A 12,834-nucleotide genomic window follows, 5' to 3' on the forward strand; every position below is an offset into this window, starting at 1 on the left:
GTGCTTTTTGATTAGTATAAATGAAAGGCAAAATATAGGAAAAGGGATGGTTTATATTATGTAGTAAGGAAGATTCATCTTGCAAAAATAAAAATATTTAACAACTTTCTTATTTCCTTGTAGAAACAAAAATGTTCCAGTTAATCACAGAGATTTTTGGTATGCTACTTACACATTATATAGTGTGTCAGAAAAGACAGAGAATGAAGAGAAGATGAGTGATAATGCCAGTGCCAGTTCTGGTAGTGATCAGGCCCCTTCAAGCAGGCAACATACTATGGTGTCTTTTCTGAAGCCAGTTCTAAAGCAAATCATCATGGCTGGAAAATCCATGCAGTTGTTGAAGAATCTTCAGTGCAAAGATGGTTCTCCTCAGCAAGCTGCGTCAAGAGGTGAGATGTCAGTTTGTATAATACTAGTCCTTAGCATACCTAACAGTACAGACATGTATTGTATCCATTTTTTTAGAATGATATACTTTCCTAGTCACACTTCAATAGTGTGGTTTGTGACTTCGCACCTGATTGAAGTTATTTTTCCAATGCAAACAAATGCCAAGAACTAAGTGAATAAAGATTGAATATTCAGTTTTTATTGGTCTGAATTGTTAAGTTGTTCTTAAACTTTGTTTTAATAAGCTTGCAAATGTTTTCCATTTGTTATGAGACAAACAGAAACAATTTATATATGCCAAGCATAGTTCTTTTTGGTTTTATTAAGTAGTTGTTTTCCTCTAATAAGTGGTTGAATAATTTTAAGACAGCATATAGGACTGCTAAAGAAAGCKTACTGATAATTAGATGAAAAATGTTGACATTTTTATAGATTTGAATATTTAGGATATTTATCTCAAGAGATAGTAAAACATAGAACAGTCTAATTATTTTCTGTTTTTTCCATAGGAGGCAAAATATTTTTTCCTGTTTCTTTATGTTTAGAAATAGTTTGAATTATTTTGGAATCTCTCTAGGTTTGTTTCCCCATTTGGATGAGAATATTCTAGTGAAAACTGCAGGCTGTTTCAGGTGTGAATAATTGATTGCCTTTGCACCTGAAGGAGAAAACTTTCTAACATTTTCTGAAAWATTTCGTATTTCAGATACCTATTCAGCAATGCATTTGAACATATGTCTGTTTTTAAGCACTGGACTACCCCTGCTGGTTCAGCAGTGCTTCATTTATGTACTTCAGCAGTTTGCTAAATACTGGCCTAAATGTAGTGTGTTAAAACATATCAAGTAAATGTTAGATTGTACAATTCTTATTGTTATAGTTCAAATGATGCTTTTTCTTGGAACAAAGCTTACCGTGAAATGTCTTACCCAATTCAGATGCTGAGAGAAAGAGTTTGTATACACTGTTCCTGGAATCCGTGCAGTCTCGCCTGCGKCATGGGGAAGAATCTGTTCCAGATATTATTACAGAACAACAGGCTACAAAACAAAGCCTGATAAAGATGCAGTCTATAGCAGAAAGACACTTAGAACTGGATGATGTCCATGACCCACTGCTGGCTATTAATTTTGCCAGGTAAATAAATAACCTCTAGATGAATGATCTTATTGCTGTGTTGTGGAAAGCCATATTCTGCTTGATGACATTTGGTAAACCAAATTTTAGTTGCTGCTGCTTAAAATAAGCAAGCACAGAATAAAGAGCAGCACTGATAATCAGTGACAGAAGCTGAGTAAACATAACCCTTGTGCTAACTTAAAAAAAAAACAAACAAACAGTAAAGAACTTTTTGCAAATTTCTGCTAGTAGCATCCTTTAGCATAGGAAATGGAATGGTCTTTATCATAATAGATTTTTATCAAATAAAGTGTGTTTTAATAATGAACGCTCTCGTAAAATCCAARCTTTTTAATGTGCTTACTTGGGATTGTACAAAATGTCTTTGATTTATACCAAGAATATTATTTGAAAAATACAGCTTTGGTTGTGCTCTAAAAGCCTTCCAGAATTCATGTTAATTGCATAAAGATTCTCCTTGCTTCATAGTGAAGRAAGGTATTGTAGAGGTTATAAATGTTTTGAGAATTATCAGGAAAGGTTGTAACTCTAAAAATCTTACTTAGTTACAAATAACAAGTAGCCACTTTTTTTTTTCATGAATGTTTATTTGGGATCTAAGTTTTTTCAGTTTCTTAAAAATGCTGGTGATCTCTAATGGTGTCTTTTGGCCTACAGTTGTARTTAAAGGCTTTTATTGTAAAGATCAGACTCTAAACAATTAAAGTCAGAAGGTTTTTCCYAAGATATGTCTAAAGGCACCATTTGTTACAAAGGAATTTAATTAATAGTAGATAAGACTACTTCCCTTGTCGGTAGAGACCACCCTATTCATTAAAGTTGATAGCATGATTAATTCAATGATGGAAGTGATTTAAAAAAAATAGGGCTTGCTTTTATAATGGATTAAACTACTGAGTAGCTTTTTACAAGTTATACTGTTTCRATTCTTCCTATGACAAAATAATTAAGCTTACTAAATGTGGAATGCCCACAGAAACTCTCTTCCTGAGGTATAATATTACAGATAATATATAAATCCATATTTAAGGTGCTTCTTATTCTATTTTTTCCTTTTTTTGGCTTTTTTCAGCTTTGTTTTTTCTTGTTCTAAGAAGTTTATCTCACCAGCGTTTTGTTGATGCACAATATAGTTTTAAAAGATCTTATGATAAAGGTTTTCTTTATTAAGCTATATAGTGTTTGAGCTTGGTATTATTTTTCTGAATTACTCTTTGAGCAACTGGATGATTACAGTATGTCATCCCTTTCAATGCTCTTATGCTTGGTCATACAAAAACAGTGTGAAGATCACTTAATAGACTTGTTATGTTATGAAACTAATGAATTAAGAGTGCTATAGTTATGAAACAGCTGTTATTCTGCAACATACTTTTTGGAGCAGAAGATCAAAGTTTGATTAAAACTTTGAAGGTATGACATCTTTCTTTTATGTRTTGTATGAATTAAATGCCTTCTCCACTAAGTAATGTGTTTTATTTTGAAGATTATATTTGGAACAAAATGACTTCCATGAGAAGTTTACTGGTGGGGATGTTTGTGTGGATAGATCCTCAGAATCAGTGACCTGCCAGACTTTTGAACTGACATTAAGGTCTTGCCTTTATCCTCATATAGACAAGCAATATGTGGAATGCTGTGGTAATCTAATGCAAACTTTAAAGAAGGATTATAGGTAAGAAATTAACTATGCTTTTACTTAAAAAAAAAAAAAATACCAATGGCATGCCATATAATAAAAACAGGAATTTTCTTTTAAAGATTTTATTAAAAAACTTCAAAGTGTGTTGTGTTTCTACTCCAACTTGATAAACAACAGCAAAAACATTGAAGAAAAAAAGGAGATACATGATAGAATCCTTTGTGAAACCTATGTCTAGATTGAATTGAGAGTAAAGCTATTACCTGTTTTCAGTGGACATCCAATAGAGAAATTGTTTCCGATGATATTTTTAATAGTCTTGTCATTTGAAACTGCAAGAGAAATTTTAGAAAACCAGAATTACTTATTTAAGATGAGATTTTGTTATGATACTATAAAATGCATAATACACAAAACATTATTTTGAGATATTTTTGTATTACAAAGAGTAAAATGGCCCATTCCTTTACCTTTTAGGTTGTCACAAAGTCACCATGCTTTTAATCTACCTAAAGTACTAGTGCTCTCCAATGCCACATTATATAAGAACTACATGTACTTAATATATCTTCCTTCATGGTTCTTGTGACAGATGAGGAGGTAGTTTTCCTCTTTATCAGAGGAAGAATCAGTATTGTTTTCTGGGGCTTCATATTAAAATCCTTCCTTACACAGAATTCTCCCTGAAATTACAACTTCTTTCCTAAATTCTGTTTAGAAAGAGGGACAGGATTCTTCAGTTCTAAGCTATTTTTGTGAATTTTCCAACCCAGAAGATGACTGAATCCCATAAGCAATTCTGTCGAAGTCAGTGGGGCTATGCAGGCTTACAGCAAAACATGGGCAGATTATTTTGTTTTAGCTGAACATATGTGGAGGCTATCTGAAGGATAAACAAAGGATTCAGGGTAGACTTCATTAAGTCTAATGTGTTCAGTTTTGAGTTCTTGTAATGAAGAGTCTTTTTAAGGTTTTGTTTTTATAAAAGTTGTATTTGATTCTAGTTGTATGATGAAGATTGAGGAAGTGTCTATATTTTTGTTCCCCAATTAGGCTGGTAGAATACTTGCAGGCAATGAGAAACTTTTTCTTACTTGAAGCTGGAGATACTATGTATGATTTCTATACATCCATTTTTGACAAAATTAGAGAAAAAGAAACTTGGCAGAATATTGCTTTCTTAAATGTTCAACTTCAAGAAGCAGTTGGGCAACGCTATCCAGAGGATAGTTCAAGGTAAAATGCAAAATCCTGCAAAATACAGTACTGTTTCCTTCACAGCTAGCTCTATTAAAATACTTAACTTGTATAGTGCAATACTAGTTCGTGCACATTCATTACAAAAATCTGTTTTTAATGAAGTTTTGAACCATTGTCGTCTTTTCTACTCTCCTCTACCATGTTAAATCTGACAAGCTGATATTTTGCAATGAGAAATTAAAAACCTTTAAGGAAGGTAACCACTAATTTAATTTTATTATCACCAATAAAAGCACTTGTGTCTTTTCTTAGGTTGTCTATATCATTTGAAAATGTTGATACAGCGAAGAAGAAACTCCCTGTCCACACCTTAGATGGTCTGACATTGAGTTATAAGGTAAACTGTAATTACAAGTTACTGCTGCTGTTTTAGAACAGATTTGAAATGTTTTATTACAGTTACTTACCTTTTTTTCTGCTGATTATGCTCTCTCTTTCATAGGTTCCCTGGCCTGTGGACATAGTTATAAGCTTAGAATGTCAAAAAATTTACAATCAAGTTTTTCTGCTCTTACTACAGATAAAGTGGGCCAAGTATAGCCTAGATGTTTTACGATTTGATGGTAAGAAACTGCTTGAATGACAGATATTCTAAAATCTTGGTTTGTACTCTAAGGATATATATAGTCTGCTGATTTCTACAGTAATTAGTATATAGAACAGTTTGGAGTCTGACTTGTTTTATAAAATAGATCTCCATCTCTTAGCTCTCAGAATCAGTTACATTACTCAGGGCATTTTTTCGGTGTGTCTTTAATTTGAAGAATAGCAGTGTTTATTCATGATTTTGCAAGAATATTTTGAAAACAAGTTAAGAAAAGAGGTTAAAAATATGCTGCAGTTGAGATCAAAACATTAAGGGACATCATTCAGAATACATACTTTAAGTTGCAGTTTAAGTATTTGGGGGTTCTAGAAAGAGATCTCTTAGTATCTCAGTTCACTTAGTTCCTATATAGCATTTCCTACTCAAGTATTTATCAAATTACATTGTACATATATTGTCAAACTATTTCACTATATTACTTGTATATCTTAATAAATCATCTGAATTAATAAACTGATGTGATCTTTTTTCTGTTTAGAATAATAAGAAATAACTAATATCAAATTTAAGTAACATTTTAGCTACATTTTTTTCACATACCATTCATTTTAATACCTTTTCCTTTTTTTTTCAGAGCTACTCTGTGCTGCAGAAAATCCACAGCTTAAGGAAGGAACTTTATTAGAACAAGGAACGCTTCCTCTGTTTGGAATGCAAACAGAATGTATAAAACAACAAATACATCGCATGTTCCTTTTAAGAGTGAAACTTATGCATTTTGTTAACAGTCTGCACAACTATATCATGACGAGGGTTAGTCTTATAATTTCATTTATATTAAGAATGTGTAGCCATAGATGCAATTTCATTTAAAACAATCTGGATCAAATAGATGCAAATAGAAAGCAGAATCTTAGTCTAACGCTCAAGCTACTCGTTGAATTTGAGCTAAAAATATTTATCAGTTTTAATTCAGACATCTGTAATCAGTAAATCAAAAAATATTTTAGAATTTCTACATGCATATAATTGATCTACAGATGCTAATAGTTTTTCTTTTTGGTTTTTTTTGCCTTTTTTGGCAAAAAGAATTAGTTGTGTTACTATGTTGCTGTTTTGAGAAGAGAAGTTGGCRGATGTTCGTTTGTCATGATAGTGTTTTGCATTTCTGTATCCTGAAAGATGAGCTGTGTTCTATTTCTAGTTGAATTCTTCTGCATTCTAAAAAGTCCCTAACAAAATTAATGTGATCCGAATCAACTTCTATAGAAATAGTATAATCTGTCCATTGTGCAATGGCAGCATCCCCATTTATATGAAGAATGTCACTTTTCAATTATGAAGAGTTCAAAGTTAAGCTATATTGATGGTAGCTGGGAGGATGGTAGCTGGGATGCTGAGCGTAAAAACTTGGATTGGAAAAAGGAAGAGTGAATTAATTGAGCAATTTCAGGCTCCAGAAAAAGTCTTGGGAGAGAGTAGTAAGCACTGATATACAACAGAATTTAATTACTATGGTCTTTTCTTTAAGATTCTTCACAGTACAGGCTTGGAGTTTCAACATCAGGTAGAAGAAGCCAAAGATTTGGATCAGTTGATAAAAATTCATTATAGATATCTATCTACAATCCATGATCGCTGCCTATTGAGAGAAAAGGTGGGTTAAAAAAAAAGAATATTTGATATATTGAGTTTAGCAGGAGAGAAACTAATTCAGTACTAAGTTGTCTGTTTTGCAGTTTCTGCACAGCAGTATGTAGGTACTCTTGAGGGCGCAGTAACTTTTACAGGGTTAACATTGAGATTTGTTTTGAATTGCAAGTCTTACCTCAAAAAAGGGGATAAACTGAAATTATTTACATCAGATTTTACATGATTAATTTGTTTTTAATAGATGTTGGACTTTGAACAAACCAATATTTGGAAATACAGTGATTATACATTATCTGTAATAGCTCTACTATGTTGGCATTTTAGATACTTGCATAGCATGTAGTCCTTTATCTGAATACTCTCTGTGCTAATCTTCATCAAAATAGTCAGCCATCAAATTAATCAGAGAGCAGGTACAGTTACAAAAGATATTTTGAATTTAGACAATTCCTTGAATTTAGAATTTCTTGAATCAATCAGARAGCAAGTACAGTTACAGAAGATATTTGGAATTTAGACAATTCTTGAATTTAGAACAATCTCCTATACTTAGGAGATTGTTTTCACRGATCAGATTAAATGGCATTAGAATATTGTTGCCTTGGAGTTTAATATTGAAAATGATGATGATTAACAAGGAATTRTTGACTATTACTGCTTTTATTTTAATTGTTATTTTAGGTGAGCTTTGTGAAAGAAGCAATAATGAAAGTGTTAAATTTAGTATTGATGTTTGCAGATCGTTGGCAGGCTGGTTTGGGAGCTTGGAAGTAAGTATACATACCTAAAATTCTGCATTGTCATAATTTCAAAGCTCTGAGCTATGAATATTTTTTGAGATCTTTTGTACACGAAACAACAGGACTTTGCTGAATGTTTAATGGCAGATTCCAGAGGCTAAACAGTATTTCTTAACCAAAATGAAATTTATTTTAGGTAGAACTTAACAAGTTTCATGCACTTATGTCGGTATAATAAATACTTYCTAGTGGAAAAGAGTGGCCAATATGTAATTCTGAAGATTCTGAAAAAATTATTGAGCTTAGCAATAAAGAGGGTTTTCTTTTCCTTTCTATTTGTTAGTAGTGGTAAAATAAGAGAGTCATAGATTGGGTTTGTAATCATGTTTTCTGGCTATAATTTAAAATTGTAGGTGGGTAGTAGCTGGCAGTCATTAACTGGTTTATGAAAATGGAATTACCTAGTTTGGCTTTTGTTCTGGGAGGCAGAACGAAAAAGTACAGAACTTTTTTTTTTTTCCTTAATATAGACAATCCAAATTATAAAGCCTTTGTCAAAATCTTAAGATTAAAAACATGAAACTGTTGAAGCCTATGAAATTTCTTCCATTGTCTTTGGTGGAGTCAAGATTTTCATGAAGAATGTTTGACTCCCTTTGYTCACATGCTAGGATCTTATATTTTTGGTAAAATTGGAAGTTTTTTTGTTTGTCCTTTCCCTATTCCGTAGGGACAGCTGTCAGAGTTGGGTTTTTAAAAATGATGAATGCTTTAAGGCTATARTTGAAGACTCCTACCTGTAATTTCCCAGATAAGATTCATGTGTTCATCTGTGAATCAGKTGTCCTTCTTTAGGCAATCTTTAACCTAGATTAAAAATAAGATCTGTGTTTGGCTTATAAAACCTGCTGCTCAAATGATGAATGATAGTGAGCAGGTCCCCAAGGCTACGTCTAAGAGTCAATGACTGACCTGTGGCCCTGAGGCCACCTGACCTAGACTGGCTCACATCCATTTTTTTCAGAAGTAATTCCTTTTGGCACAGCCTGGTCATGTTTCTGCTATGCAAGACTTGGACCTTCGTCTTCAGTGGCACTAGGAAGTTATTGTTCTGGGGTGTTTTTCCAGTTCTAAAATATATCTGAAATATTTGTGAAGGCTGGGCTATAAACTGGCATAGCAGTGTTTATACAGCCTGAAATTACATCTGAGGTTGCATGCTTKCAGATGTGGCATGACAGCCAAAGCCAAGAGTTACACTTGATGTAGTCTCATGTGTATTGTCTTTTGGGAGAGGAGAAAAAGGGAAGAAGTGATTAGTGTGAACTATCCAGTCTTGTTTCTCTGGGGAAGACAAGTTGGCACAGTCCAAAGGGGAGCTAAAGAGTCAGTGAATATCTAAGCAATGTGGTGATCAGGGATCCAGTGCTTAACCTGCTTTTTAACCCCTTTTTATTTATCAGTGCAGATTTATCCCAAGGAACTCTGAAGCAATAGGCCCTGGGAATGGCTGTCTTAAAGCATAAAACTATGTGGGAATAATAGTTCTTGTCAGAACCATACAGTTCCTCCTACTAACTGCTAAGTTAAGAAAYTGAGAAAATCATTATTGGTAGTATTGTGATAGTACCCAGACATTTCTGTTAAAATTACCCTAATTTTCTAGAAATGGTGTACACARACATAACTGAAATAGCATTCTGGCTTGAATTTACAATGTACAGGGAGCTTTTTTGTCATTAAGAAATTTTGGTCATATTTTGAAGATAACATACTTACTAGTCTGTTAAGCATACTTCTATTTAAATGTTTCTTAGGATGGAATCCATAGAGAAGATGGAATCTGATTTTAAGAACTGTCACATGTTTCTTGTAACTATTCTGAACAAAGCTGTCTGTCGAGGCTCTTTTCCTCATTGTAAGTATATAAGAATTTTCATATATCTACTTTTACTGGAACACAGGCYTTACAGGAATGTACTTATGTTAATCCATTTTAATGTTTGTCAGTGCATCTTAAAGAATCTCATTTTTAAAAAATACTAAATGAGGTATTCACAGACATGAAGCTTTACTTACCTCTTAGTAAGCTAACTCCATCACTTTTTAGGGTATTTGTGCCATGCTTTTATTATTATTATTATTATTTTAAATGGACAGCTATTTACAGTTTACCTGTTTGCTTTAGGACAGGATGACTAATGTAGCCAGGAAAATGATAAGTAGTTTTCTGAACAAATAAATGAAACTAAATTCTGTCTAGAAATTTATTATTGGGGTGGTATTTTGATTTTATAAAGCTCTATGTTCCTATAGGGCATAAAAAGTATTCTTGTTGTTGTCTAACAGCTGTGATACATCACTAACATCTAGAACTTTAGTCACAGTAAATATTATGATATTTCAGCTGAAACTGCCAGAGTTCTTGGCTCTACCCTTCTGCTGGCAGTCGCTGCCTCAGTAACCTACTTGCAGCCTGATGTATTAGCTTAAATTGCTAATCGCTGGCACTTTGAGYTATGGTGCTAAATTTTGAATGGGGTTAGCTTGTGACTAAGATGCATCTTCATCGATTTCTGGTTTGAGAGCAGTAATCTCCATCAGGAAGTAAGATGGACTTCTAGAAGAGGTATTATCTCAGATCACTGTTATTCAATCTACAAGAATCATCTGTGAGTGTAGCTTACCACATTAAAAAAAAAATACTCATTTTTTCCCATTTACTGCAATTAGGATTTCACACAAAGGAGCTCAGTTCTTTTCAGTTATCCCTTAGTTATTTCAGGCAGTGAGGGAAATGGTAAAGTGTTGTTGGAAATATCAGAGATTYGTAAAATACCTGATAATCTTAAAACCTTAGATTTTACAGTTCAAATAAGTGTGTCTTCTGTTTAAAGTACAAAGTTGAGTGCTGCAGTGAATTTTTGCAGACTAAGGTAAATGTAAATATTAACAGTTTGTCTTTTTAATGATTTGGTTCACAGTGGAATCTTTAGCTTTATCCCTGATGGCTGGCATGGAACAAAGTTAACATCTGAATCTCAATTGAATTACTAAGAAACTTGAAAGAAGCATTTACTTTCTGCTCTTTGTTAAAAAAAGTGCATAGTTAAGTGACAAAATTTGAAGCAATGTNGGCATGGAACAAAGTTAACATCTGAATCTCAATTAAAAAAAAAAAAAAAAAAAAAAAAGAATAAGCATTTTACACTTTGTTTTGAAATGTGCATAGTTAAGTGACAAAATTTGAAGCAATGTAAAATATTTTAATATGTAAGTGATGTACAGGTATTTAAGTGTATCGTTAGTAGCTGTATTTTTCTTTGTGTGTTTTATTTTCAAAAATCGTGTGCAGTGTAAAATTCATGCTGTGTAAAACAATCTGATTTGAAAATACATAAAATGTATTTCATCTTGTGAAAAGGGATTTATTGTCGTTAGGAGRATTTGCGGATGATCTACAGGTTCCATTAACTTCACAGCTTTYGGAGAGGCCACAGAGTAGTGTGAAGTGGTGTGACTGAATTCTTATTATTACCTGAAAAGCTGGTTTGAGTTCATCTTTTTCCGCTAAATAAAGAATGAGAGGCTTCTTTTTATTCACTTAATGATTCTTAAGAACTCTCTGGGAACAATTCTGACTTCAGAATGTTCAGTTCTGATAAGTTCTGATAAGCTGATGTAAAAAAACCCCCAAGAATAACTTAAAAAATGAATTGTTGCAGACCATAAAATACTCATACTTTTGATGTAAAATCATCAAATAACTACTAATTTTAGTGGTAAACTGTTGTCAGTTTAAGCTGGATCAGGAACACGCAATATATTAAGTATTGGATTGCTGATGTATTTCAAAGGTTGTCAGACATGGCTTGACCCTTTTCCTGCTTCTAACCTTCTGCAACTAAACCTTTCATCGGTGTGCTTTTAATAAGTAATTTCCTGTAGAGAGGTAGATCATAATACAGAAGAGGATATACGTTTAGAAAAGTTTTGTGGAGCCTGTTCGCATGAGATGGCTTGTCCTGCCTCCTCCCTATTGAAATTCCTCTGTAATTCTGGCATCAGTATACCTGCATTAAAAAGAATCGTAGCTCTTTTCCTCTTTATTTATTTGAATAAATAAAAGTTTTGCTAACTGGCATCTCACTGTTGTGCATGTGTTTCTGCTGAAATTTCGTTGGGAATGTACAAAGCTTTTGAAATGTTTCTCCTACTTAAGTGGAATGTCTTACTGCCTAACTATGAGACTTCGGCTCACAATTTGAAACTATTTTTTACAGTTGTRTACAAATTGCTTTCTATGAAAATGAATGTTGGGATTCTTATGTGATCTGATGATCTCAGGAGGTCCTCCCAACTTGCATACTTAAAGCTTTTTCAGGAAAACAAAAATATTTTTTAAAAAATGTACAGCATTGGGAAACTTTCTACTGTGCTGTAGCATGTTCTTTTTTGTTTGACTGAGTGAAGGTTTTGTTTTAGAGAACATTGTATTTATATAATCCTTGCTATCACATGATGTAGTTTTCCAAATGGATGCTTTTAGTGAYAGGTGGACCACTATTACCAGAAGTAATTGCACTTTCAGTTTACCATAACTGCTTTTTGTTGAGATTCCATGTTGTTTATTACATGTACAGACAGTGTATGTTCTTCATTAAATGCTTCTTGCTCATTCAATTCAAAGCTAATAGTTTTAAAAGGTATATTTGTGCTATGAAGTTCAGTACTTGATTGCACTGATTCATTACTTTTTGAGTATATATATAAATTCTGTACTATATACTTCTAAAAATCTAACGAGTGGTTGCTTCTGCCCCCCCCTTCTTTCTGTACAGTGGTTACCTTACTTTCAGTGAAATTACTGTTCTTTATAAACCTGCTTTGGGTAATATTAGCTAGATAGGAAAAAATCCTTCATGCTGGTGAAACACTAATTCCTAGTAAACCCCTTTACAGGTTCTAACTATTTATTTTGCTAGAAGGAACCCCATGCTAGTGAAGGACTCTACTGTTTTACCCAAATTCTTGCTTAGGAATAAACCTTGCTTTATGTAGAGAGACTTCTATATACCTTGGAGGTTGCTGATGCCTGCATGCTGGTTCTCAGCCAACCTCCAATATTTGTTTGCTCTTCCGTGGTCACAAAAGTAGAATGGAAAATCTGGCTCTGGCAGTGCTGGCTGATTCTAGTCACGGATGTTCTTGGTGCTTAGCTTTTTGTGGGGCAGTAAGACTCAGCTGCTGAATGTCTTTGACTCTCTCTTGCAGCCTCTCTCCCTCCTTCCTTGAAACCTTGGAAGAATAAATCCTTCTTTTGTTGTGTATCGCCTGTGATGCCACCAAGACTTTTTCATCAGCTCCTTGGCATTAGTTAAAATGGCCATTTCCCTAGTCAGAAAAAGCAGGATTTTGTTTTGGAGCATTTTAGYTATTCGTTCACTCAAATTTCTGTG

At 33.4% G+C, this 12,834-nt stretch overlaps 1 protein-coding gene across 5 annotated transcripts in view; it reads left to right on the plus strand.

Moving 5' to 3' along the window:
• TUBGCP5 (tubulin gamma complex component 5) overlaps positions 1-12,834 on the plus strand; it is a 34,880-nt gene that overhangs the window by 15,942 nt on the left and 6,104 nt on the right. For 2 of the 5 annotated variants that reach the window (XM_085321527.1, XM_085321530.1), the window contains 12 exons: positions 124-392; positions 1,332-1,530; positions 3,020-3,208; positions 4,229-4,411; positions 4,688-4,772; positions 4,878-4,998; positions 5,617-5,795; positions 6,514-6,639; positions 7,317-7,405; positions 9,193-9,293; positions 10,360-10,483; positions 10,571-11,519. In XM_085321527.1, coding sequence (XP_085177653.1) covers positions 124-392; positions 1,332-1,530; positions 3,020-3,208; positions 4,229-4,411; positions 4,688-4,772; positions 4,878-4,998; positions 5,617-5,795; positions 6,514-6,639; positions 7,317-7,405; positions 9,193-9,293; positions 10,360-10,406 — 1,588 coding nt within the window. In that variant the 3' untranslated portion in view covers positions 10,407-10,483; positions 10,571-11,519. Of the gene's footprint in view, positions 1-123; positions 393-1,331; positions 1,531-3,019; positions 3,209-4,228; positions 4,412-4,687; positions 4,773-4,877; positions 4,999-5,616; positions 5,796-6,513; positions 6,640-7,316; positions 7,406-9,192; positions 9,294-10,359; positions 10,489-10,570; positions 11,520-12,834 lie in introns of those variants that run through there. The other 3 variants (XM_085321526.1, XM_085321529.1, XM_085321528.1) reach the window with 2 other exon arrangements.

Source organism: Rhea americana, unplaced genomic scaffold (genome assembly GCF_003343005.1).
Source record: "Rhea americana isolate MKP2758 unplaced genomic scaffold, rheAme1 scaffold_7, whole genome shotgun sequence".
NCBI lineage: Eukaryota > Metazoa > Chordata > Aves > Rheiformes > Rheidae > Rhea > Rhea americana.